Here is a 24,966-nt window from a genome sequence, read left to right on the forward strand (position 1 = left end):
GAGACAATAATAATAGATTATGAAAGTACTGTGGAAAAAAATATAGCAGAACAGTGAGATGTAGGGATTGAGGTTTGCTGGTATTGGTCACTTCCATTGAACAGAAAGCATAATGACTAGAGATTTAAGTTGAAAAGTAAGAAATGCTATTGGTTACCTTAAAAAGTTGTACATTCTCCTTTTGAAATAAGCTTAGTATAACTTTAAGTGCAGCATTACTCAGGGAATGAAGTAATTTACCTAAATTTAATTTAATTCTGTGAGTCTGAGAACCAAGCTCTATCTGTAGAGATTGCTTGTCAGAGGTAAGCAGTGGTTTTCTTTCATGTGCTTGGCTCAAGGTGAATTATCATAGGAAAGCAGATGATATTGGTCCACTTTTACTTTAGGGAGGGAGAATTAGATCTAGATTAAATTTCATTTGTATTAAATGTAGTTGGCTTTAATTTGAGTAGGAATTCTGTTTATCCCCCTGCAGAAGCATATAGCTTCCCATTGTCAAATGTAAATTGTTTATCTTAGTCCATAAAAATACATTAAAAAATTTTGTGCTACTACATATTTTGCAATCAAATACACAATACTGTCTTCTAGAGTCCCTCTCTGTCAGTGATCTGTTAGCCACCACCTGCCAACTAGAAACCCAGGCATGTTCTACTATCTCAGATTCCTCACATCCTGTAACTCATCAGATTGGATTTAATACACCTTGAACAGATTTGGGTTCTACCTACCGTTATCTATCCTTTGCAGGAACCTCCCACATGGTCTTCCTGCTTCTTCTTGCCCCCTTCTAATTTATCTCCACAGTGTAGCAAGTGAGCTTCTCAAGTCACTTGTGTGGCCCTCTGATGTAGTAGTAGTTTGGATAAAGATCAAAATCCTTCACAAGACCCACAAACTGTGCACACAGTCTCCAGTTGTCTACCATTCCAGTCTTGTTTAACGGCATGCTTTCCCTTGTGCTGTCTCTATTTTTTTTTTTTTTTTTTTTGTCTCTGTGGATGTGGCTCATCCTGTTATGCTTCATGGCACAGTGAAGGGCTTCCTCTTCTGCACTATGCTTCCTTTAGTGTTCCCTGGAGCTTATTGTTTCAGAAAGCTTCCCTGATTGTCTACTTTTTACCTCCCATAGGATCCCCATTCTTGGAACTTAGCTCAGGTGTAATTTGACATATATTAATGGGATCTGTTAGTCAAGTAATTTGAGTAGTCAGTTCAGGCATGTAAACTACTTGACTAGCAGTTGAATTAGGTGGCAAACAAACTGATTTCTATATTAGCTATACATGAAAAGACAGAGATTTATGAATATTTTTGGGATTTAATTGTATGGAGCTATATAATGTGCCGATGGCAAGAAGAATCCCCAGTGGACATTAAAAATATACATTTGATTTTGGTTACTTAGTTACCCTGGCTGTGTACTGAAGGGTATCTGTGGGGATTTTGGAAAACTTTGAAGAAAATTATGTAATAGAATAAACTTTGAATCAGAATCTTACATTTCAAAAAGAAGAGTGATACCTAAAATGATTTCTCTGGTTTTTATTGTCATTTTTAGAGTTTAGAGTACATAAAGGAAATCTATTACTTTATCCTCCTCACTACTTAAGCACTGCATATTGAGATTGGCAGTATAATTTGTGGTCTGATTAGAATTGGGCTCAGAAGAGATTGTGGCCCTTGTGCATTTGATTATTTTATTTCCTTAATTTTCATTTCAGTGCTATACATCTTTCCTGGAGCATTATAACTATGAATCATGGAAGAAAATTAAATTGATTCTGTATTCTTCAACCCTACAATTTGGCAGTGAGAATATTTTTTTCCTAAAAAGTGACTCATTTACAAAGAGACTTTCTGTGAACATGGAAAAGACTTTACTGTCAGAAATCTTGCACATGGGGGTAGGGTGGGTATTTGGACCTGCTAATAATTGCAAAATGGCAAAATTAATGTCAGTATTGGTCAAAGATCATATGAAAATGACACTCCTACCAGCTTGTGTATTCAGAAGAATAAAGCTTGTGTATTCAGAAAAATAAAAACTCAGCTATATGGAAAGCTTATCATTTTAACAGTTTCAGTGCATTTTTTTGTTTGTTTAACTGTATCCTGCTATGAATCAACTAGTGTTTAGTTTTTGTACCTCTTGGAAGTTGTTCTGTGCTGTAATATTCCTCCCTATTAACCTTTATTTTCCTGATTTTTAGTTCAAAATTTTTCTGAATTTCATCCAATTTCTCCTGGTGATTTGCCCTGGGATCCCCCAGCTTGGATGTGGTTTTGGTTTTTATTTATTTTGTTACTAATTACTAGCTTCTAAAATCATCTTTGAATTTCTTGATAAAACTAAGTTTTTAAGAATGCATCTCATTGTAAGTTAAAAAAAACACATCAAACTTGTTCTCATATGGTAAACGTTTATTATTTCTGTATAGCAGTTCTCCAAAGACAAAACAAACATGGCCATTGTAAAATACACTGAGACCTTGTTCATATGTTTACCATTAGATCTATATGAATGTTGAAAAAGGGTTAAATCGAAATGATGATGACTGGATCTGCCATTCTTCATGTGCTAATGGTGCCCATTAAGGCTACAGAATAACACTTTGCAGAAGTGTTTCCATGGTTCTGTACAGAAGTCACTGAATCTGAAAAGGAAAAAAAAAAACGAACTCACATTGAGTTCCTACCATCTGCCAGGCATTTTGACCTAGGACTCCATTTATTTCTTTTCAGAAGTGAAGTGGGCACTGTTATCCTGGTTTATGGTAAGAAACTGAGGCTTAGCTAAGCAAAATTACTTAGCTAAAATTCTGTAGAAAGTAGAGGGAGGAGCAAAATTCAGCCCAAGGTCTTCCAATTTCAAAATTCATTGTCTTTCCACTTTATTGAATTGCCTCCCAGGATTTGGTGATTTGATCACTCTGCCTGAGGTCACATTATGAGTCAGAGGTGAGCTGGGAACACAGTCTGGGGCATCTCCACATTGCTTTAATCCGTTAAAATGCAATGTGTCCTCTAACAAATGGATCATATTAACTTCTTCGAAGAGGAGAACAGCTTTTGATGCTCTATAAAATATTTCATTTTGTGAAAAAAGTAGTAAAGCAGATACAACATTTGGCTTAACTTTTGAAAAAATGTGAAAAAAAATTCATTATAGTAAACTTTGTAGATGTCCGTCCATTTTGATAAATAGCCAATCTCCATGGTAACTTTCTTTTGAGGAATTATATGAACATTCCTTTTCTTTGGGCACTCCGAATTTAAAAGTAGCCTGGCAAAATGTGCTTTTTTGAATCTGATTAATTATTCTAGAATCATAAGATCTGCTCTACCATAAAGCATTTTCTGAGAGAGGGATTTCCACTGGCTTTATCAACTTACTAGCTATATATATATATTTATCTTTGGGCAAGTTACTTAATGTTATGTGTCTTGGTTTCCTCATCTGCAGATAGGGATAATGTAGAACCTATGTTAAAGGGTGGTTGTGAGGGTAAAGTGAATTAATATATATGAAGCACTCAGTCTGGAACATGAAAAATACTGTATAAATCATTGCTGTTACTATTTCTCCCAATTAAAGTAGCCTTTTTGTATATCCTTTCAGACCATCCAGAGAGTGCATACAAGGTTTTGAAGGACCTGGAGGCATACTAAGCGGTGGCATTTATAAGTAACTTAACTCCATTTGGGCATGTGCCGGTGGTAACAGAGTTGAAATCTAATTCCAGACCTATCTGACTGCAAAGTGGTTGAAGGAAAGAGATTCAGGGATAATTAGAGTAGTAGAGATACAAGACTTAGACTGTGTAGATTGACTTTCCTCTTTCTTCTGACTGGTCTTAAGAACAGGAGCCACATGGCATTACTAAAAGCTTCAGTTTGCTACTGGTAGCAGCACAAGCATAACAATATTCCTTAGGGAAAGAGATTTTTCATACTTTGTGGTGTGATGACTTGAAGGTTAATTTCTCCAAAGTTTAGTTAACAAAAAATTGCCGAATGCTCTGTTCAATGATGGAATACAGAAATGGATTGGACTGGGTTTCTCATATCAAGGAGGCACATCATCCCAGGACATAGAAACTGGCTGCCCAGAAACAGGTTGTTGTGTATGGATTGTGGAGCAATTCATTATGATACTCATCCACTGTGAAGCAAAATGTTTAAGGATTGGACAACAGGAACTCAGTAGCAGAATTTGTGTGGGATATCCTGGAGGAGTGATATACTCTTAAGAGCTGAATGGGGTATGAAGGAAATGATCGTGGTTGGTGATAGAAATTACATAGTCTATCATTTGGAGACTAACAGAGCATTTTATAGAATAAGAAATACAAGTGCATATAAAAGGGGAAAAACCATAATCTAGGAGTGATGTTGCTGAGACAACCATTATTATTGTTGGTATTATTAGAGCTAGCAAAGAATAGTAAAAGGAATATTTGAAAATGGGAGTGGGAAAGCAGGGAGTTATGCTCTCTCTAAAATTACAGCTAAAATGTGCTGACAAGTAAGTGGTGAATACAAAAACCAGCCATAAATAGCCACATGGAAATGAAGCTTTTGGATTTAACAATGAAGATGTAATTGGAAACACTAATGAGATCTGTTTTAATACTGTTGAAAACAGAAAGCTGTATCCAAACAGTAAGATTGCGAGAGAGATGGAATCTAAATAACAGGGAGAAATGCATTTTCAGGTGCCAGGTATCCGAGTCAACTTGACATTGATCTAGAGAAACCTAGACAAAAGTTCAGGGCCTGCAAGCTTGTTTTGGAGTTTAACTGCCATATGCTATGTGAAGAATAGTTTGCCTTGTCTGTAGAAGTTGGGCTGTTTTACCAAAGGTCCAGTATCTGGAAGGATGTGTAAGAAGCCATGGACATGAAAGAGACGCTCTCCTCTGCAGACAGCTCAGCCTTGGGAGGTGGGGGAGTCATGTCACAGCCATGGTCATGGGGTTAACATCAGCAGCTTTCTAAAATGGGCAAAACAAAGGCTGTTACAGACTTACTCTGAAGAAGAGCATTTATCAAGTTTTAATTTATTCCAGAGATTAACTCAAAAGGCCATTAATCAGGTTGTTTAAAAATGTATTACACTTGTGTAATCCCCAAGTCTTAGGTGTTTTTCTCTTGAATATATTGGATATGTTTCTTTGTGCGAAACATTTTTTTAGGAGCTGTGAACATTGGCTCTGTATTTGCATCCCAAAGCCTCCCTTTTAATTGACATATCTGGATATTCTTATGAATCTAGAGATATTTAAGACCTTTTCCCTAAAGACTGAAGGATATTAATTCCATATTCAGCATTTGAAGCTTTGTTATTTTTGTTTCTTAAACAGTAACCAAGTGAAGTCTTAAGTGTGAGACACTCAAAAAGTGAATCCTGAAATGGAGGACTGTTCTTTTTGAGTATGATGAAATGCTAATTATTTTGTGTTTATTTTTCTTTAGGGATATCAGGGAATTGCAGGATCACCAGGTGTCCCAGGATCCCCAGGAATACAAGTATGTGATTTATAAATACACATTGTAGAATTACTATTTCTAGTGAATCAAAAAACATAATTAACAGAATTTTATTCTGTGCTTCATTTAGGGAGTTCAAGGACTACCAGGTTACAAAGGAGAACCAGGGAGAGATGGTGAAAAGGTAAATGCACATAAACAAAAATGTGTCCAGTTACTTTAGTCATTCAAAGACCAAGGATGTTACCTATGATGCCTCTTATTCAATAGTGTTCACCTTGGTGAATTCCAAGATTTGTGGGCTCAGAAATTTGTCAGTGGTCATTGGCTAATAAAGTTCATGGAAGGTGCTTTTATCACTAGATAAAATTGGTTGTCCCTGGATGATCACTGTCAGATGGAACAGGTATTGGCATTGCTCTGATGCTGTGTTCTCTCCCTGTGGTTACGCAATGGGGGGGGGCGGTATCTTCTTAGAGGGGAGAGAGCTATGTGGATGGAATGGGTGTTAGCCACAGGTAGCCCCATACTCACGTGTCCCTCTCCATAATGGATACCCATTTGGCAGGTGGTCTGTTGGCTTAGTCTTAATGGACTTCTGCCTTAGGGCTTCAGTGAGTACATTTGTACTGCTGACTCTCTTTTTTTTTTTTTTTACAACTCTGAGATTTGGTAAGCTTCCTATTGAAGTACCTGTTCTTTAAGTATGTTCTCTATGTTAGTACCTCCCCATGGATCTGAATCCATCAAGGCCTACTGGCTCTGGTAGCTGGTCCATGTCCAAGAAGCCCATTTGTGTTTGCTCAGGTCCCATGTTGATTTGTTAGCTAAAAGCACGGTTGTATTTTAAGGTCTGTGAAGGCATTCTGGTATTTGCTTCTGATAAAAGCCTCTACTAGTTTTCTAACTACAATCCTTGCAAAATATTACCTTTTTAAAATGTGTGCTGCATTCACATCAGAGAAATTCTGATCCTAACCTGTATCCATTTTATGTTTTCATAGTTGCTCATGTTGGTTGCAGAAAATTGTAGCTGGTAAAATACCATCTCTGGATGGATCTCTGGCAGATCTAATGATGCTTCTGCCACTCAAACTATTTGATCTTGGGCATTTTACTTAATGTCTTTGAGTCTTATTTTTTTTTCATTGACGCAATGGTGTGATTCCTTCATAAGTTTACTGTGAGGATTAAGTGAAATAATATATGAAAAATATTTAGTATGGTTCCTGGTACAGAATCTCTCTTAAATAAGTAGTGATTGTTTTGTTCAAGTATCATGGCTGCAGTTGGGATGTAGCATGGGATGGGCTGGCATATATCATGGGCATGACATGGGTCAAAGCAGTCCCCAGAGCAAATTGGAAATTTAGTGATCAGAAAAGAGGCAGAAAATATGACTGAATCAGGGCAGCTTTATAACCTGGGGGAGAGTTAAAGGATGTAGAGCAATAGCACCAGTCGATATAATTCTCGAAGAATAGTATAAGCTCCTCTTGTCTACTGTGTAATGGGTCTTTTTAGCCATGGAGAAATCTCTGGCTATTTTAAATGATGGAGATAATCTTAAGAGGTAATGGGGAGCATGCTATACTTGTAGGAAATGGCAGAGGTCTTATATTTTCATGCTGTGGGGACATTGAGAGAGATTGCCTGCCCTCTGCCAGGTGAACTGGGGATTTCACTGGGAGCATGAGGATATCTGTTCAGATATTTGTTCTGAGGAGACCATGTGTCAGACGCCTCACCTACATACTAGTCTACAGAATCAGTGCTGTTTCTTTAACTTTCTTACAATCAGCCTGATTTTGGGATGGCAGGGATTTAATAAAAGTATGCATATATGAATGAATGTATCTATGAATGGATAAATGAATAAATTTATTTTCCCCTTTTACGTGGGTTTTAGAGACCAGATGTAAAAAGAGATGGAGGGTTTTTATTCATCTTAAAAAGAATTGGAGTAAAGTGTCTATTTGAAAATAAAGGAATATCAATAACTCGATGACTCACATCCTTAACTGCCCTGTTGTTTGGGGACATTTTACTCTCTTCAAAATAGAAATGCATTTACAAAGTCATACATTTTGCTCAATAAAATAAGATGTATGTTTCTGTGAAGGTCTCTGTTTTCAGTCCAGAAATAATTTCAGAGTTGCTTGTTTTCTGAAATCTGTTGTCTGGCATAAAGTCTGATTTGACAGTGACTGTGAGCCTGAAATCACCATGTGCTGTGCCATCTAAATTTCCTCCTCATATCCTATGTGTCTTTAGAACATTCCTTATCTAGATTTGTAATAATTGAATAAGAGACTTCTCCTCAATTCTTCCTCTAGAATATATTTCCTTAATTTTCAGAAATGGGAAGGTTGAAAAATAGACCCCAGAGATGACTTTGACTTGTGGCTGTGCAGGACATTTTTTCCAGGCATCACACAGTGGCCTCTCAGAGATTGTTCCACACGACACTGTTCTCCCATTAGGATATTTTCCCAGAATCATTTCCATTTTGTGGATTTCTTCTGAAAACTCCCATTGTAGGAGTTTCCACTTAAGATAATTAAAACTACATGCACTTTCTTGCTGACTTCAACATTTGTTCCTACATATCAGGCAATAAAATGTGTATAGATTTTGCAGGGTTCTTTCCCACACTCCCTGAATTTACAGAATTAAAAGGAGCACTTATTCACCAAATGGTCTTCAACTGGTAATTCATTTTATAATATGCTTTATTTTTTTTATTTTTTATTTTTATTTATTTTTATTTTTTATTTATTTATGATAGTCACAGAGAGAGAGAGAGAGGCAGAGACACAGGCAGAGGGAGAAGCAGGCTCCACGCACCGGGAGCCTGATGTGGGATTTGATCCCGGGTCTCCAGGATCGCGCCCTGGGCCAAAGGCAGGCGCCAAACTGCTGCGCCACCCAGGGATCCCCTATAATATGCTTTAAAGCTATTGGGATTTTAAGAAAAAGTACTTCAAACATTTCTTCAACTTTAAGGAAACTCGTATTTAAATCATTGAGAGAAATATATTTTGTTAAAACTCAGGGTAGTTTCTGTTGATTAACTGGTATGTATTTATGGGTTTTTGAGTTGATTATGAAACTTTCTTTTTAAATATTTTATTTATTTATTCATGAGAGACACAGAGAGAGGGAGAGAGGCAGAGACACAGGCAGAGGGAGAAGCAGGCTCCATGCAGGGAGCCCGACGTGGGACTTGATCCCAGGTCTCCAGGATCAGGCCCTGGACTGAAGGTGGCTGCCCATGAAACTTTTTTTTTATAGCAAATTCAATTTCGAACACATGGAGGCAGTAATTTATTTTTTTAACCTATCCAGACTTCGTACAAATTCATCACTTGGTTTTTCTGGGGTTAAGAAGTAAAATATATTAAATATTATCTAAGGTCTCATTATGGAGCAAATTATACATTTTGTTTAATTTCCTCATTAGATCATTTAACATTTAAATTGTCCCTTTCAGACCTCAGTTTCCCATTGTCCTTAGTATCCATACAAGAGTAAGGTGTGATGAATGAGGCTTCCTTGCTTAAATAAATCCCTTACTTTCATAATTTTACTTCCAAAGTCAAAAAATTAAGTGGTATTACAGTGATTTATGTAGTGAGTTACAATTAGAGAACTCCAGTGTATATGTTGAGAGAACAGTAATAAAGGACCAAGCTAAAAAGGTTATTAGGGAATATGCTAAAACTTAGTATGTTAGTGGTTTTACTTCTTGCAGTGTTTGAAGATAAAAAAAAAAAGTTTAAAAAAATTAAAGCCCAGAATGACATGAGGAGAAATAGTTACAATTGACTTAGTAAAGTGATTACTTTTTTCTTCATTCTCAAAAAGGGAGGGTAATCTACCTGTATAGTTTTTGATAACACCACAGCTGAAAGGCCCAAACACCGGTATGGGTGTGCTTGGGGTTTGAGGGGGACAAGGCAGGAGTCTTAATGAAGTTACATGTTATTGGCTGGGCTCTGAATTCACCATTTACTTATCTTCTCTATTCTCTAAATGTCAGAGTGGTCCAGGGTTTAGTTGTATGCCCTTCTTTTCCTTCCTCAATAGAGTCTCTTTATTAAAATATCATAAAATATAAACTTAAATGAATATAAGTTTATATGTTGAATATGTAAATATACATATCATTGATAAGACTATCAATATTAATATATTGAGGAGTGCCTGGGTGACTCAGTCAGTGAAGCATCAGACTCTTGATTTCAGCTCAGGTCATGATCTCAGAGTCTTGAGATAGAGCCCTGCTTCTAGCTCCTTGTCAGGCTCATGCTCAGCGTGGAGTCTGCTTGGGATCCTCTCTCTCTGCCCCTCCCTCCCCTTATGCTGGCTTGTGCACATACTTGTGCACACACATGCTCTCTCTCAAATAAATAAATCTTTAAAAATATTAATATGTTAGTTAATAAAATAAAAATATTAAATATATACATACATATATATACATTCTATTTTCTAATGAAATGTCTTGCTTCATCTGAACCTGAAGAAACTACGGAATTGTTAAAACCAGAAATTTTCAGAACTTTCTACTTTTTATGGATGGGGTGTGGCCACATTTTCCTTCTTTCCCATACCCTTTTCCCAGAGGCTCTTTTTCCATAGCAGCACTATATGTGCCTAAATAGTCACATATAGTCTCTGAAGTCAGGTATTGTTAAGTGTCTCTTCTGTACATCGGGTGTTGACCTATGTGTGCCCAAGTGTTTATTACTTCTGCGAATACTTTTACAATGTCTTAATCATTTTCTGATCTTTAAAATTCTTTTAAGGCTTAGTGATGGATTCGGCATCTCAGTTTATTATAAAGAATCATTTATTCCATGTCCTGCCTCATTTGTTGGCTGTTATACATTTTCCTGGCCTGTTTTCTTTTTCTCTCTTGGCATCACTGAGAAACTTAAAACTTTCATTGAATTTTTACAGAGTGCTTCATATTTCACTGGTTCTAAACCCCGTTTCTCATCTTCACTTTCAGTTACTCTCTCTATGATCATTAAGAATCTATGGGAGTAACCTTATCATGGAAGCTCAGGAATCTGCATTTTCTAGGCCTGACTAGTTCAGCGATGATCTCCAAACCCAAGGAGATTGCCCATCTTGGTGTTAAAGAGAGGAAACGTTTTAGTAGATTTAAAAAATTCCCAGTAAATCATTATTGCCTGAGCCTCAAAGACTTAACATTTGTTGCTATTTGAGAGGAGAAAGAACAATCAAGATGTGTTTGGTGAATTTAAATTGTAAAATCTTATAGTAAAAGACTTTTAGGTATGTAGTCCCATATTTATGTATGAATTATATGCCTGTGCTACTGAACAACACATTTTATGCATTTAAAACATGCATACACTGAGAAATTTTTAAAGAATGAGTTTTTAATAGTTTTCATATTCTCTTACTGTGCACATATATAATGTTGACCCTTTTCTTTCTTAAAAGATTTAATGAGAGAGAGAGAGAGTGTGTGTGCACATGTGTAAGTTGCAGGCAGAGGCAAAGGGAGGGGGAGAAGGGGAATTTCAAGCAGACTCCCTTCTTAGTGGGGAGGCCAACTTGGGGCTCAGTCTCATGACTGTGAGAACATGACCTGAGCTGAAACCAAGAGTCAGTCTCTTAACAAACTGATCCACTCAGGTGTCCCAACTTGACCTTACTTTAGAGACTATGATTCTAGACCAAATAATGGGATGGATAAGCTCATCAGTCATGAAAGCTTTGGAGGCATCCTGTGGAAATGGAACCATCTCACTCTAAATCTTGGATTCCCTTTGGTTCTAATCTCTTGTAAGCTCAGATGGAACCAAGAGTGTGACTCTTCAAAATACTTGTTCTGTTGGAATATTTTGGAAGACTCAAATGCATTTACTGTATTTTAGAAAATGAAAATATTTTGCATATTCAGCAAATTATCATTAATCACAAGTAAGTAACCAGCTGAGGATAGAGTAGTATATGCTGCAGTAGCAAATAAATCCCAAATGCCAATGGCTTAAAAAAAAAGTTTATTGCTCATCAGACTACACATTTATTAGCAGCAGTGAGGGGTCCCTCTTTCCCTCACATGGAGACTTAGGCTGATAGGAGTTTCACTGTCTAGATTATAATTACTTATAGCAGCAGATGTGTGGAGAATCAGAGTGGCTCTTAAACTACTTCTACTTCTGTTCATCTTTAATTAGCCAGAGCAAATTTTGAAAACCACACCAAGCTCCAAGAGTCAGGAAAGTATGATTCTCCCTTATGCTTACAAGTGGCAAGAATCTGGATGTTGATAAATGGTGGTCATATCTACTAAAGAAAAATTGGAATGAATCAGAATGGGTTTTTCCTCCAAGAGGTTGGGATCTAATAAAGCACATAACACAAAGTGTCAAGAAAGTCAGTTGTTAAGTGCCAAGAAAGAGAGTTGAATAAAATTCTCTAAGCGGTATAGGAAAGTGGAAAATTCAGAGACTTCATGATAGAAACTGTAAACAGGTTAATCACAGCTATATACTATATGGGCTGTCCCTATCCAATTTAAGAAATCTTTAAATTAGGGATGCTGTAGTTCTTAATGCTTTGCACTGTGTGTGTATGTATTTCTCAGTAAATTTTTCTGAGTATATCCATAGGAAAATTTCCTGGAATTAGAACTGATTACAGGGCCAAATAGTTCAATGCATAATTAAACTGTGATGCAAATTGCCTATGTAACTTTCAATAAGCTTGTATTCACCCAGCAACTGTGCAAAAATATCTTTCCTCACACTCTTATCAGCACTGAGTTTCATTAAAGTTTCTAATTTTTACTAGTGCAAGTTAAAAATGGTATTGGTTTGATTTGCATTTCTTAGTAAGGTAAAGTACCTGGTCATATGATTTTTGGGCATTTTGTTAATTCTCTTTCATTTGCTTTTTAATCATATATATTTATATTTTTTGCTTTGTATTGGGCTGCTGGTCTTTTTGAAAATTGATTTTTTTGAAGATTTATTTATTCATGAGAGACACAGAGAGAGAGGCAGAGACATAGGCAGAGGAAAAAGCAGGCTCCTCACAGGGAGCCCGATGCGGGACTGGATCCCGGGACTCCAGGATCATGCCCTGAGCCAAAGGCAGGTGCCCAACCTCTGAGCCACAGGTGTCCCTGAAAATTGATTTTTATAGAAATTCCATAGATTGTATGAAAACATTTTTTCCCAGTTTATATTGTGTATTTGACTTGGCTTTTGGAATTTTAATCATACATAAAATTAAAATTTTTATATATATGTAGATTTTTTTCCTTTTTTCTGTTGTTTGTTTCTATATAGAAGGATTCCACATTCCAACATTGTGATGATAACTTATTATCTTTAGACTTTTGTTATTTTATATTTTAATCTTTGTAGTTTTGGTATTTATAGTTAGGTGAACATTCATATTTTTCCCTCTTTTTTCCTAAATGGATAGCCAGTTGCCACAACAATATTTATGGAATATCACTTTTTTCTCCATTTATTTGAAAACTGCTCACTATTGCTAAATTTCCATTTTCATATGGGTCTGTGCTTTTGGCTTTCCATTCTGTTCCATTTATCTGTCTACATTCTCTCCAACACCAAATTGTTCTTAATTGTTGTCACTTCATAATATGATTTAATCTTGGCAGGCCTAGTACTTCCTCATTATTCTTTATAATCAAAATTTTCCTGGCTATTCTTGTGTGCTTATTTTTCCAGATAAGCTCAGTATCTTTTCTTCAATTTCTTAGAAATTCCTATTCTTATTTTAACCAGGATTCCTTTGAATTTATATATTAATTATAGAATCATTGACATAACTTCAATACTGAGTTTTCTCTTTTAAGATTATGATTTATTCACCTTTTTATTTTAGTCTTGAAACTCAGTGAAATAACCCTGAAATTTTTTTCATATTGGTCTCCAACATTATTGAAGACTATATCTTGGCATTTTTATCTTCTTTGTTCCTATTATAAATGGAACCTTTAATATATTTTCATATTGCTTATTTTTTATATATAAAAACTTCTTGTGTATTTTTATTTTTTAAAAAGTTTTTATTTATACATGAGAAACACAGGGAGGCAGAGACATAGACAGAGGGAGAAGCAGGCTCCCTCTGGGGAGCCTGATGCAGGACTTGATCCCAGGACCCCGACATCATGACCTAAGCCAAGAGTAGACACTCAACCACTGAGCCACCCAGGTGCTCCATATATTACCTTTTTAAAGTAGGAATTAATTGCATATTCAGTTATTTAGGGTATTAGGTATATTGGTATATTAGATATATGATCATACATAAAATAATTTGCTTCCTTCTAGCTTTTTAACCTCTTATTTTTCTATTTTGTCTAAATTTATTGGCTAGTCAAGACTGACTAGAAAAACATTAAAAATAGTGGTGATGTTGGGTGACTTTTAAGTTTCAAACTTAGTCTCTTTTAGTTCTTGTTTGTGGCTTCCTTGATAGTACAAATCTTTCAACAGCAGATGCATATTTGTGATTTTGTATCTTTGCCTTTTGATTTCAGCCAATGGCAGAAACTACAGTCCTTTAATCATGGCCCTCCACATTAATTTATTAACTACTAAGAATCAATGATAAGTGACTTAAATTTATCAGACATCCTTTACACTAGTTGTTTTTCTTGAGCCATTCTGTCCACCTTGAAAGGATTTATTGGACCCATCTTCATTGATTCAGAGGATTTAAGAATAATTTTTATGGTTACATCCTTGGTTTGCTTCTTTCCAGAGACTGCTTTAATTGAAATTCTTTTAAAGGTCTTCTCCAGTTTCATCATTTACCTGTTAGAGATAAGAAACAAGTTGTATCTTCCAATTCCAGTATTTTTGGACTTGGTCTATTTCTTTTAATTACTTCTTGCAAGTCAGCTGATTCTTTTCTGAGCTTCTTTCTTTTACGGTGCCTTTTGTAAACAGCCAATACCGGTCAATTTATGGATACCAACATTTTGTTTTCTAATTAACAGTAGACTATTAGACTATAGTTAAGTTTTTGAAGAGTCAGAAGTTATATGTGGATTTTCAACTGTATGGGGGTCAGCCCCTCAATCCCTGCATTGTTCAAAGGCTTACTGTAATATGTTTGGGTAACAGTTTCTTGTATTCTGTATTTTGTAGATATTGTTTCAATATTCCTCAACAATTTGCTCACTAAATTTCTCTCCTCTGTTTCTCTCCTTGCCTTGCCCTGCTTAACTGCTTTATGTTAACATGTATGCTGTGGCTTTTTATTCTATTTAAAAATCTTGCTTATGCACCTGACGGTAACTTTGTACAGATTTTTATTTTTATTTTTCAATGTGGGTGAATGCTCCTAGTCTCTGCACTTCATCTGAGATTTGTTTGTTACCTCTGGTAAATAAAAATATGAAGATTATGTCTTCTATAACTTGTAGTCAGAGAGCGGAAGTCTTAGTTGGGACTTTGTTCAGCCTGAATAGTGAATCCTGGCTTGTCCTCTTTCTTCTGTATTTTTATCAAGTATTTATTGTCCAGCTAAATTCCATTTTATCAAGAGTGTATCTTAGTCTAGTCTGGCCATCAACAGGTTACTTCAATGCAGCTTCTGAAGAGTTAGCACAGGTAGACTTCTTAATTTAATCTTTTCTCTGTGTAGAAATTGTTACCACTCCTTCCTGCCCCAAGCAAAAAGGAAAAAAAAAAATCAGAAAGTAGTTTTGGTTCTCCCATTAGGAGTCTGCATGGAGGGGACAGAATATTATCTAATTTTCTTGTTGTGCTCTTGGTCTCCCCCTAAATCCTAGCTTTTTCTTTTATTCTTTGATTAAATTGTTGTATTTTAGGATTAATAAGCTCTAGAATGTGTGGGCTTTTAGTGGATCTTCTGTCTTCCTCTCTTTCTCACTCTCTCTCTCTCATACACAGATTGTTTTTAATCTTTAGTGGAAAATTAAGACAGTCAAGGGAAAGCTATTACTCACAAGAAGGACGTCCTTTACAAGCCAAAAAATACTATTCCTCTTTAGACCAGAAACAAACCCCAAAATACAGTGGTGTAATTGAGAAAGATTTTTCTCATGTAGACAGTTGATTATATATTCTACAAAGACTCATGTTTTTCCTTCTTCTTGGTCTAGTCTCCCTAAGAGTGTTGTTCTCCTCTACATAGACTAGGCTACATCATTATTCACTGACCTGCATTCTAATCTGATGGGAAAGGGGAAAGAGAAGCATAGCAGTAACTCCCCTTTTAATAAATTCTGTGGAAGTTGTGGGCCATATCCTTTACACATTCTGCTAGCAAGAACTTTGTTAGTGGCCATGCTTAACTGCAAAAGAGCCTAGGAAATATAGTCTCTACTTAGGAAGCTGTGTGCCCAGATAAAAATCTTCTCTGTGGTAGTAAAAGGTGAATAGATTTTTGTTTATAACCATGAGCCTAGCATTCTTTTTATATAAGATACACTTATAGATAAAGTAACCAAACATAATACAGGTAGATCTAAACTCCCGTAAAACAACAACCTTGGAATAATAATTATGGTAATAAAACCTAATATGACACACAGAAAAAAGAAGATGCTCTACATTTTTGGAATCTGAAAAGACCCAAGGAAGCTCAATCTTAAGATTAAAAAGTAATAGTCATGTGAGAGAAAATCACTTTTGTGCGTGTGTGTGTGTGTGTGTGTGTGTGTGTGCACATGTATGCATGCATGCAGATACCCCAAAAGCTTAGGAAATGATAATACAAAGTATTTCTGAAAATGGAGGTGAATTGAAAGTAGAGATAAAAATGGAAGCATGAATATTCCTTTAAGAACAGGGAGATCCTGCTTTCCTTTCCTAACCTCTGTATAGTTAAGTGAATCTCCCTTCTTCTACCCTGGCAGGATATATAAATTTATTATCTGGAAACAAAACTGAAGATCTCTATACTGGAAAGAAAAGGTGGAGTTGGCAAAGATTCTTCTGTGGGGAATCCACCGATAGAGCTGTTTAGTTAAATGTCCCAACTACACCATAGATGGAAATTCTCAGTCAATGGACAGTACTCACTGAGAGATTATCATCAATTTACATGTAAACTGACCATTAGGAACTAGAGAATATCTTAGGAAAATTAAAGATCAGCAAAAAATCTTAGAAGAACTGATAAAAGACCTAAGAAAAAGATTTGAAAAACTGTCATTAGTGCCCTTAGGGAGGGAGCACCCCTGATAGATCCTGCTTCAGCTGTGTTCCTTGGTAGGAAGTGATGGGTCTTCAGGGCCAGTGTAGAGGCACTCTTGTAACACATGACTCCCTTTTAGAACACATTCCAGATCCTGGATCCTGACATTCCTTTCATATAACACCCCAGTTCCATTCCCAGGATCTGCAGGCCTATTTCCTGTCTCTGTCCTGCTAGGTGCCTTCTAATACAGTATGCTTAGATGTAGCCAAGGGAAAGTTGATTATGTGAAATGTGGATGGAGTTTGGATGTGTGGTCTCAGAGCACATGAGTAAGCATGGGGTCATTATAGATGAAAAGTCTCCCATAGCGCTTAGCATAATGGATGATTATAGACCATATCCATGCCTATTGTACAATTTTACATTGTAAGACTCTATAAGCAAACAGAAGTTCCTACAAGCTTTCTGAGAGGGACAAACCCTACAACTACCAAGAAATATATGTCATATACAAATGATCAGAATCAAAAAGGCTTCAAACACCTCACTAGTGACACTGAAGTCAAGAAGGGAATGGAGCAGAGTGTTCAAAGTTCTGAAAGAAAAAAAAAATTCTAAACTATTATATCTCTATATGTGAATTATTAATTATGTAAGTGAATAGAATAAAGATATTTTCAGAAATTTGTCTCTCATGAATTCTTCTTCAGGAAACTATGGGATGATATATTCCCCTAACAAGGGAATAAACACAGATAAAGAAGAGAACAAATATATACTGAAATAAGTGAGAAGGCTCTAGAAAAGACAAAGGATATCAAAGTTTCAATGTATACGAGTATATTTTAAAATGGTTTTGACAATTGGAGATTGCAGTTCAATTCTGTAATAAGTTAATTAGGAAACTAAGTAGCCAGCCCCCTGCCCTGTACCAAAACAGGCAATTTTTAACTGTAGGGCAAGAAGAGGCAAGCAATCGGCATATTTATGGCTTAGTTGTGAATCTTAATATCAGAAACGATGATCAAAGTTGTGATAGAAAGCTAAGGGGATTTGTGCTTCCTAGAGGTGGAGATGGCGAGAGGGTTGTTAGGTGGTTTCAGAAGTTGATCCTCCTCTTTCATAGTCGGAGGTCAGTAGGCAATGCTGGAAACTGAAAATGCAGTAGCAGTGTAACCGTGTGGTCTGGTGATTTGAGCTGATAGAGATATGGAAGCTTAAAATGAAAAAAGCTGCTTTTGGAGAATTTTATCCCTTCAAGAACTATGTCACTCTTTATGTGAATAATTTTTTTAAAAATTAAGATTTAAGTGTGGGATGCCTGGGTGGCTCTGTGGTTGAGCATCTGCCTTTGGCTCAGGGCATGATCCCAGGTCTGGGGAATTGAGTCCCATATCAGGCTCGTGGGAGGAGCCCGCTTTTCTGTCTATGTCTCTGCCTCTTCTGTCGCTCATGAATAAATAAATAAATAAATCTTTAAAAAAATAAAAGGGATTTAAGTTTAAAATTTTTCTTAAGTGTAGCTGACATAATGCTACTTTAACTTCAGGTGTACAATATAGTGACTTAGTGTCTCTATACATTATGTTATATGTCACCACAAGTGTAGCTCCCATCTGTCACCATATAGTGTTACTACAATATCATTGATTATATTCCCTATGCTGTGCCTTTTATACCTTTGACTTATTCATTCCATAACTGGAAGCTTGTATCTCCTACTGCCCTTCACCCACTTTGATCATCCTTCCACTCCTCTTCTTTCTGGCAGCATTCAGTTTTTTCTCTGTAATTTATAAGTCTGCTTCTCCTTTTGGTTTATTTGTTTTGTTTTTAGATTCCACATAAGAATGAAATCATATGGCATTTGTTTTTCTCAGTCTGACTTATTTCAGTTAGTATAATGCTATCTAGGTCTATCTGTATTATTGTAATGGCAAGATACTCTTTTTATGGCTGCATAATATTCCATCATATATATACATGTATACATATCACATTTTCTTTTATCTGTTCATCAATTAATGGACATTTGGGGTGTTTCCCTATCTTGGCTATTATAAATAATGCTGCAGTAAATGTAGGGGTTCATATATCTTTTTAAATTAACATTTTTATTTTCTTTGTGCAAATACCTAGTAATGGAATTTTGGAACATATGATATTTCTATTTTTAATTTTTTGAGGAAACCCAATAGTGTTTTTCCTGGTGGCTGTACCAGTTTCCTTTTTCTTCATATCCTTGCCAATACTTGTTATTTCTTATCTTTTTGATTTTAGCCATTTTGACAGGCGTGAGGTGATACCTCATTGTGGTTTTGATTTGAATTTCCCTGATGATGAGTGATGTTGAGCATCTTTTCATTGTATGTTGGCTATCAGTATGTCTTTGGAAAAATGTATGTTCACATCCTCTACTCATTTTAAAATCATATTTTTAAATATTGGGTTGTATAAGTTCTTCATATTTTAAAAATATTAACCTTTTATTGGATATATCATTTGCAAATATCTTCTCCCCTTCAGTAGGTTGCCTTTTTGTTTTATTGATAATTCCTTTGCTGTTCAAAACCTTTTTATTTGTATGCAGTCCCAAGAATTTGTTTTTGCTTTTGTTTCCTTTGCTTTAGCAGACATATCCAGAAAAATGTTTTGACAGCCAGTGTCAGAGAATTTTTGCTTGTGCTCCCTTCTAGAATTTTTCTGGCTTCAGGTCTCAGTTAGGTCTTTAATCCCCTTGAGCTTATTTTTGTGTGTGGTATTAGGAAGTGTTTGTTTCATTTTTTTGCATATAGTTGTCCAGTTTCTCCAGCACCATTTATTGAAGAAACTGTCTTTTCCCCATTGTATGTCCTTGTTTTCTGTTATAGATTAATTGAGCATATAAGCATGGGTTTATTTCTGGGCTTTCTATTTTATTTTATTGATCTTTGTGTTTATCTTTGTGAAATACCATACAGTTTCGATTACTATAGCTTTGTATCTTGAAGTCTGGAAGTATGATACCTCCAGCTTTTTTCTTCTTTCTCAAGATTCCTTTGACTACTTGAGATCTTTTGTGGTTCCATACAAATTTTAGCATTATTTGTTCCAGTTCTGAAAAAAATACTGATGGTGCTGTGATAGGGATTACATTGAATTTAAGTTTTCAAAGTATAGGTTTTTTTTACTTCCTTGATTAAGTTTATCCCTAGGTATTTCATTCTTTTTTGATGCAGTTGTGAACGTGATTCTTTCCTTATTTTTTTTCTTTCTGCTGTTTCATTATTAGTGCATAGAAATGCTACTCATTTCTGGGTATTAATTTTGTATCCTTCAACTTCACGGTGTTCATGTACTACTAACAGTTTTTTGTTTTTGTTTTTGTTTTTGCTGCATCTCCAAAATTTTGGATCATTGTGTTTTCATTTTCATTTGTCTCCATGTTTTTTGATTTAACCAAGGAGGTAAAAGACCTTTATTCTGAAAACTAAAACACTAATGAAAGAAATTTAAAATGACAGAATGGAAAGATATTTATACCCAGGGATTAGAAGAATTAAGATGTCCGCACTACCTGAAACAGTCTACAGATTTAGTGCAATCCCTATAAGAATACCAACACCATTTGGGATGCCTGGGTGTCTCAACTGGTTAAGTAACTAATATTGATTTTGGCTCAGATCAGGCTCATGAGATGGAGCCCTGCATTGGGCTGATCATAGAGCCTGCTTAAGATTCTTTCTCTCTCTGTCTCTGTCTCTGTCTCTCTCTCCCAGACCTCCTTTAGCCCCTCCCCCCCGTTCACACTCCCACAAAATATATATGTTATATAAAACAACAGCATTTTTCACAGAACTGGAACAAGTTCGCCTAAGTCTCAAAATACTTTCCTTTTCTAATTATAAAGGAAACTCTGATAAATGAGGATTGATTTTTCATAGAGATAGGGTTTTGATGTAGATACGTGTTTAACTGTTCAAAGATTTTTTTCCAGTGGATTTTGACAAGGGTGAAGTTGTGTATATGATATTTTTTAGGCTGAAATGTATTTCCTTTGATTAATTTTAGTTTTATTTTCAGGGTGACCGTGGACTTCCTGGTTTTCCAGGGCTTCATGGAATCCCAGGATTAAAGGTTGAAAAAAATCTAGTCTTCTCATATTCTACAATATTGCATTTTATTTCAAATTAAAAGTATTTTATGTTACAAATGTGTTACGGATAAATGCTCAAATATAAGGTGTATTAAAGTAAATGATTGGATTACTATCATAGTTTACATAAAGCTCTTTACAAATTTTCTTTAAAATTTCTGGTCACAAAGTTTATGGTATTTAGACATTGATGAGTAAGTTTTAATATATGGAAATTCTTTTAACTATAAGCCCTAAAAAAAAAAAAAAACTATAAGCCCTGTACTTCAGGCCCTGTTATGGTACCAACCATCCTTATTTTTCCTTGTTTTTCTTCAGAAAGCCTCAAAAATAGGGCTTTTGTAAACAAAACTTAAATTATTTTATTTCTATTTTATTTTATGTTGGCATATTAAACCTTGTTTATAATTGATGTTTTTTTCTTTATCCTTTAAGAGACATTTTCATATTTCTCTAAAATTCAGTATTTTAATTCCAGTTAGTAAACATACAGTGTTATCTTACTTTCATGTGTGTGATGAGTGATCCAACAACTGTATACCTTATTATTCAGTATTCTTCATAAGTTTACTCTTAATTACTCTTAATCCCCTTCACCTATTTTCCCACCCTCCACCTCTCCTCTGATATGCTTTATTTTAAACGAGTACCCTTAAAGTTACTTTTTTTTTAAAGCAAGAACATTTTTTACTTGAAGCATACTTCAGAATACATCATTTGAAAAGATATATATAGAACAAATAATAGAATACACATTTTCTTCAAGTACACACAAAAAAATCCCCTGGTTAAATCACATAAAGAGAGACATAACAAATATTGGAATTAAAATTAAAAACTTAAATAAAAATAAAATTCAGTATTTATATTTTATTTTTTAGGGTGAAATGGGCCCCAAAGGAGATAAAGGATCAACTGGATTTTATGGCAAAAAGGAAAGTATGGATTATAACATAAAGAATCTGTAATGAACTTTGGAATGTCATGGAAGTAGAAAACTTATATTCCTGTCTCAGCTCACCATTATAGCAATTAGCTTTGTTCACCTTTCTCAGGAAATTTATTGGAAATAATGAAAAAATAGAAAAATACCTGGTATATGGTATTTTATAAGACTATGTTGTGTTATTGATCATTCTGAGTTTTTAAAGAATTTATGGAGAGAGATTCCTTAGGAGGAAGTAAATGGTAGCTGCTTAACAGCATGTCCATGGAGAATCACTGTTAGGGGCTTCTGATTTCTTCACATTAAAAGAATATTATATTTTCTGTATATTATATTTAAAATACTCACTGGTTTTTAATTTTGCCAAGATGTGGTTTCTATGTTTAGATGCTTGTAATAATCCTGCATTCACTAATATATATATATTTTAATTCACCAATATTTTTAATGTTGTTGTGTCCACTGGCCTGGTAAAATAATGCTTTGCCAGAAGTTGTAGAGCTAACACAAGCTGTAGTTTATGAATTCTGTCATTACATAAAGAGGTTAACTTACTTTTAACTTAAGTTTGAGTTGGAATTTTTGTTTTTATTTTTAAAATTTTTTAAAAATTTAAATTAATTTGCCAACATATAGCATAATACCCAGTGCTCATCATATCAGGTGCCCTCCTTAATGCCAGTCACCCAGTTACTCCATTCCCCCACCCACCTTCCCTTCTGCAGCCCTTTGTTTCCCAGAGTCAGGAGTCTCTCATGGTTTGCCTTCCTCTCTCATTTTTCCTGTATTGGATTTTTTGAATCCTGTTGTTCCTCCTCTGGGGAAATGGTGTCTAGAGGCATTCCGAATAGTTCAGCTACCATCCCAGGCTAACCTACAGTACAGTCTCAAGCAAAACTAGGCTGTCCAGAACTCTTGGTAAAAGAGTTGTTTACCTTTATACAAAGAAAGTTGAGAAACCACCAAGATCCGCATATGTATGCCCAAGCCAACTTCAAAGAATTTGTGCTGTGAGACCTAAAGTCTTAGGAATTTGCCTAAAATGAAAAAACATGTCAGCAGGGCTATGGTGGTTCCATATGTGCTACATGTGGCCAGGCCAAGGTCAAACATGCTTTCTTTATTGAAGAGCAGAAAATCATTGTGCGAAGTGTTGAATGCATAAGCACAAAGTCAGCTAAACAAACAAAAAATGAAGCTTCTCTGAGTAATAAAAACAAAAATTAAACATAAAATTTTTGGTTTCTAAGTGTGTGTTTTTAATACAGGGTGCAAAAGGTGAAAAGGGGAATTCTGGTTTTCCTGGCCTCCCTGGACGTGCTGTAAGTTCGATAGAAAAAGTTCTTGAGTATTTTACTTTAAATAAAAATTGCCTTATACTGTCTTCCTTTAGAAAGAAAAATTAGTGCAAAAATGTATTAAAATTCATGTATTTATTTTTTAGGGAGAACCAGGAAGACATGGCAAGGATGGATTAATGGGTAGCCCTGGTTATAAGGTATTTACATAAAAAAACCGAAAGATTTCTGTACTTGTGAGTGAATGTTGGAAAAAATGTGCTGATCTTTGACATTTTTAAAAATTATGACATTGGTATAAAATAATAAATAAAATTAATAATAAATTAATAAATAAATATAAAATGTTTTATTTACTGTTGTTTTACTGTTGTTGGCATATAGTTATTCATAACAGCCCCATGTGATCTTTTTTATTTCTGTGGCATCAATTTTAATGTCTTCTCTCTTTTTTCTTAGTCTAGTTAACTAAGGATTTGTCTATATTTTAGATCTTTTTGAAACATCAATTCTGGCTACTTTCTATCTGTGGACTTGCCCATTCTGAATGTGGAGTTTTAGTTGACATTTCCATTATGACTGGCAATCTTTTTATGGGCTGGTTGGCCCGTTGGTCTGATCTTATTTTGTGAGATGTCTATTCAATAAACATTTGACCATTTATTAAAATTTGGGGTTTTATTTTCTTATTAATGAGCTGTAAGACTTCCTTATGTATTTTGGATATAACTCCTTTATCAGATATATGTTTGAAAATACTTCCTTGACATCTTTGGATTGTTTTTTCACTTTCTTAGTTGTGTCTTTGGATAGGGAAAAGTTTTTAATCTGGATGAAGTCCAATTTCTTGTTTTTTTGTGGTTCATGCCTTTTGTGTCATATTTAAGAATATTTACCTAACCTAAAGTTACAAGATTTTCTCTTTTCTTCTAAAAGAAAAAGAATTGGATTTTTCTGAACACTTAGAAAATTATATTTTCTAAAATTTTATCATCTTAGCCTTTAAATTTAGGCCTAGGATTCATTTTGATGATTTTAATTTCTATGTATAACATGAGGAAAAAGTCAAGATTGATTTTTTTTTTTTCATTAGTAGACCCACTTCTTTCAGGATCATTTGTTAAAAAGACTATCATTTCCCATTGGATTACATGAGCATTTTTGCCAAATAAGATTTGATTGATGCATGTGAAACTATTTTTGGACTCTCCACTAATCTGTACTTCTTTTGTCAACAACACGCTGTCTTGATTATCATAGCTTTAGAGTCTTGAAATCTGACAGTGTAGGTATCTAAATTTGTTTTTCTTTTTAAAATTGTAATGAATATACTAGGTGTATGTAAATTCCACATAAGCCGAAGTGTCAGCCTGAAAAATTTTACAGAAAAGTCTTCTGAGTTCTATGAAGTATACTTTTTTGTTTGAAATAATTTTAGATTTACAGGAAAGTTGCAGATAGAGTACACAGAGTTCCTGTACATAGTTTACCCATTTTCTCCTGATGTTAACACCTTACATTACTATGGCACATTTGTTAAAACCAAGAAATCAGTATCAACACATTGCTGTAAATTGAACTCCATAGTTTATTTGAATTTTATTAGTTTTTCACTAATGTCTGTTGCATGATCTAATTGAGGATATACCATAAAGCATTATTTTGTTATGCCTCTTTAGTCTCTTCCAATCTATGATAATTTCAGTTTTGTGTTTTTCATGACTTTGACAGTTTTGAAGAGCTTTGGTTAGGTATTTTGTACAATGTTACTCAATGTGGGTATTTCAGATGTTTTCCTCATGTTAGGCTGGAATTACAGGTTTTGTTTTTGTTTTATTTTGTTTTGGTGGGGAGAGAAGGATAACACAAAGGTTAAGTGCCCATTTCATATGAGGGGG

At 35.0% G+C, this 24,966-nt stretch overlaps 1 protein-coding gene across 2 annotated transcripts in view; it reads left to right on the forward strand.

The window, feature by feature from the left end:
- COL21A1 (collagen type XXI alpha 1 chain) overlaps window positions 1-24,966 on the forward strand; it is a 242,471-nt gene that overhangs the window by 168,842 nt on the left and 48,663 nt on the right. For both annotated transcript variants that reach the window (XM_077903578.1, XM_077903577.1), the window contains 6 exons: window positions 5,482-5,535; window positions 5,627-5,680; window positions 20,752-20,805; window positions 21,706-21,757; window positions 23,037-23,092; window positions 23,215-23,268. In XM_077903578.1, coding sequence (XP_077759704.1) covers window positions 5,482-5,535; window positions 5,627-5,680; window positions 20,752-20,805; window positions 21,706-21,757; window positions 23,037-23,092; window positions 23,215-23,268 — 324 coding nt within the window. The remainder of the gene's footprint in view (window positions 1-5,481; window positions 5,536-5,626; window positions 5,681-20,751; window positions 20,806-21,705; window positions 21,758-23,036; window positions 23,093-23,214; window positions 23,269-24,966) is intronic.

This window comes from Canis aureus, chromosome 7, assembly GCF_053574225.1.
Source record: "Canis aureus isolate CA01 chromosome 7, VMU_Caureus_v.1.0, whole genome shotgun sequence".
NCBI classification, from domain to species: Eukaryota; Metazoa; Chordata; class Mammalia; order Carnivora; family Canidae; genus Canis; species Canis aureus.